This window comes from Wasmannia auropunctata, unplaced genomic scaffold (assembly GCF_000956235.1).
Source record: "Wasmannia auropunctata unplaced genomic scaffold, wasmannia.A_1.0 LD336069.1, whole genome shotgun sequence".
Classification (NCBI taxonomy): Eukaryota; Metazoa; Arthropoda; class Insecta; order Hymenoptera; family Formicidae; genus Wasmannia; species Wasmannia auropunctata.
Genome location: NW_012026821.1, coordinates 2,234,625 through 2,236,114, shown reverse-complemented (window position 1 = coordinate 2,236,114; position 1,490 = coordinate 2,234,625). Strand labels below are relative to the sequence as shown.

The following is a 1,490-nucleotide window of genomic DNA, read 5'->3' as shown; positions in this document are numbered from 1 at the left end:
GGGTATTATTCCATTAATAGTGACAAATTCACGTTTATCGAATTGATTCACTGGACTTAGCAGACCATGCTTGGAGGCAAGATCGTACACCACGTTTTTAGCTTTAAGAGGCTTTCCATTAGATTTTCCAAGGACCCATTGAGCTCCGAGATCTACCACATTTTCACCTGAAAATATAAAATTCTTAATCAAAATTTTCCAAAATTTTCAAAGTTTTAAGGATGCAAAATAGAAACTTATAGTTTATTATCAAAGATAATATGCAAAGCTAAAATTTTCATTAAGCCAAGATTAAATTGAGGAATTATTATTTACCAAAATCTTTGGTATATATTCTGCCACCGATTCTATCGTTGGCCTCCAGTATCACAAAATCATTCACTCCTCTCTGCGACAGCCTCGAGGCAGCAGCAATGCCAGCTGCACCCGCTCCAACAATTACAATTTTTGTTTCCTTTGTCGTATTGCAAGCTACAACATAAAATAATCCACAGGATCCCTAGCGATGAATAACACTAAAAACTATTATCAATGATAATTCTGATTTTTTTTCTTACCGGTGGACCGAATGGAGATCACATCAAGGATCAAAATGGACGCAACCAGGCAAAAACGAAAATTCATTGCTGAATAATAAAAGATATTGAGCGAAGGATCCGACGTCAAGGCATTTGACGATAGAGACAAGCTGACACTACGATTATTAGTGGTGGAATCTACAAACGTTTTTTTCCATCTCTTCTTCTTTTCCTTACTTTGTACTTTTGTAATTTTCATCAATTACAGATAAGGCGTTCGCATATTTCTTAAAACGTAGTTATAATTGCTTTCTTGATAAGACATACAGTAAAGATGTTTCGTACTTCATAACGTTTTTTTTTAAACGGCTCAATATTTGAATATTTATTTAAAATATTTATTTAAAGTTGTTCAATATTAAATTTTCTTAATTCTTCAGTTGCATTATGCAATTATAAATTATTCAACATAATACAGGACTAATTCCATATATATGTTAATATTAATGTCTATCCTTAACAAAATGTTTAAAAATGTAATACGAGTAAATCGGACAATTATGTATGTAACACACGAAGATGAAGCGACACGTATGTAATATTTTATAAAAGACCACTGAAGAAGACTTGATGTAAAGTCGAAACGATCGTCTGGTAGCATTAAGGTGGTTTTATCGTGCAAGTCCCAGTCAAAAGTTAGTCATTCCATATGACTAATAATTCAATAAAAACAAACCTAATTCAATAAAAACATTTTGCATAGACTGTACATATGCGATTGTGTGCCGTTTATGTGACAATGTCACACTATTGAGTTGGCATTGAGCGATAAAACCACCTTAATGTAATTTTTTATACGAATATAACGCGGATTAGCACAAAGACCTTGCTTGACTTCTGGCCCATTACAATTATTTATTTTAAATTTTAATTCTCGGAGCCTGAACATATTGTCCAATTTAAAATAATTTT

General features: G+C 32.4%; 1 protein-coding gene across 1 annotated transcript in view; it reads right to left on the bottom strand.

The window, feature by feature from the left end:
* LOC105450225 (polyamine oxidase-like) overlaps positions 1-941 on the bottom strand; it is a 5,013-nt gene extending 4,072 nt beyond the window's left edge. The window contains exons 1-2 of the mRNA XM_011689971.1: positions 558-941; positions 316-471 (exon numbers count right to left, since the gene is read on the bottom strand). Of these exons, the coding sequence (XP_011688273.1) occupies positions 316-471; positions 558-777 (376 nt within the window). The 5' untranslated portion in view covers positions 778-941. The remainder of the gene's footprint in view (positions 1-315; positions 472-557) is intronic.
* Positions 942-1,490: the final 549 nt, after the last annotated feature.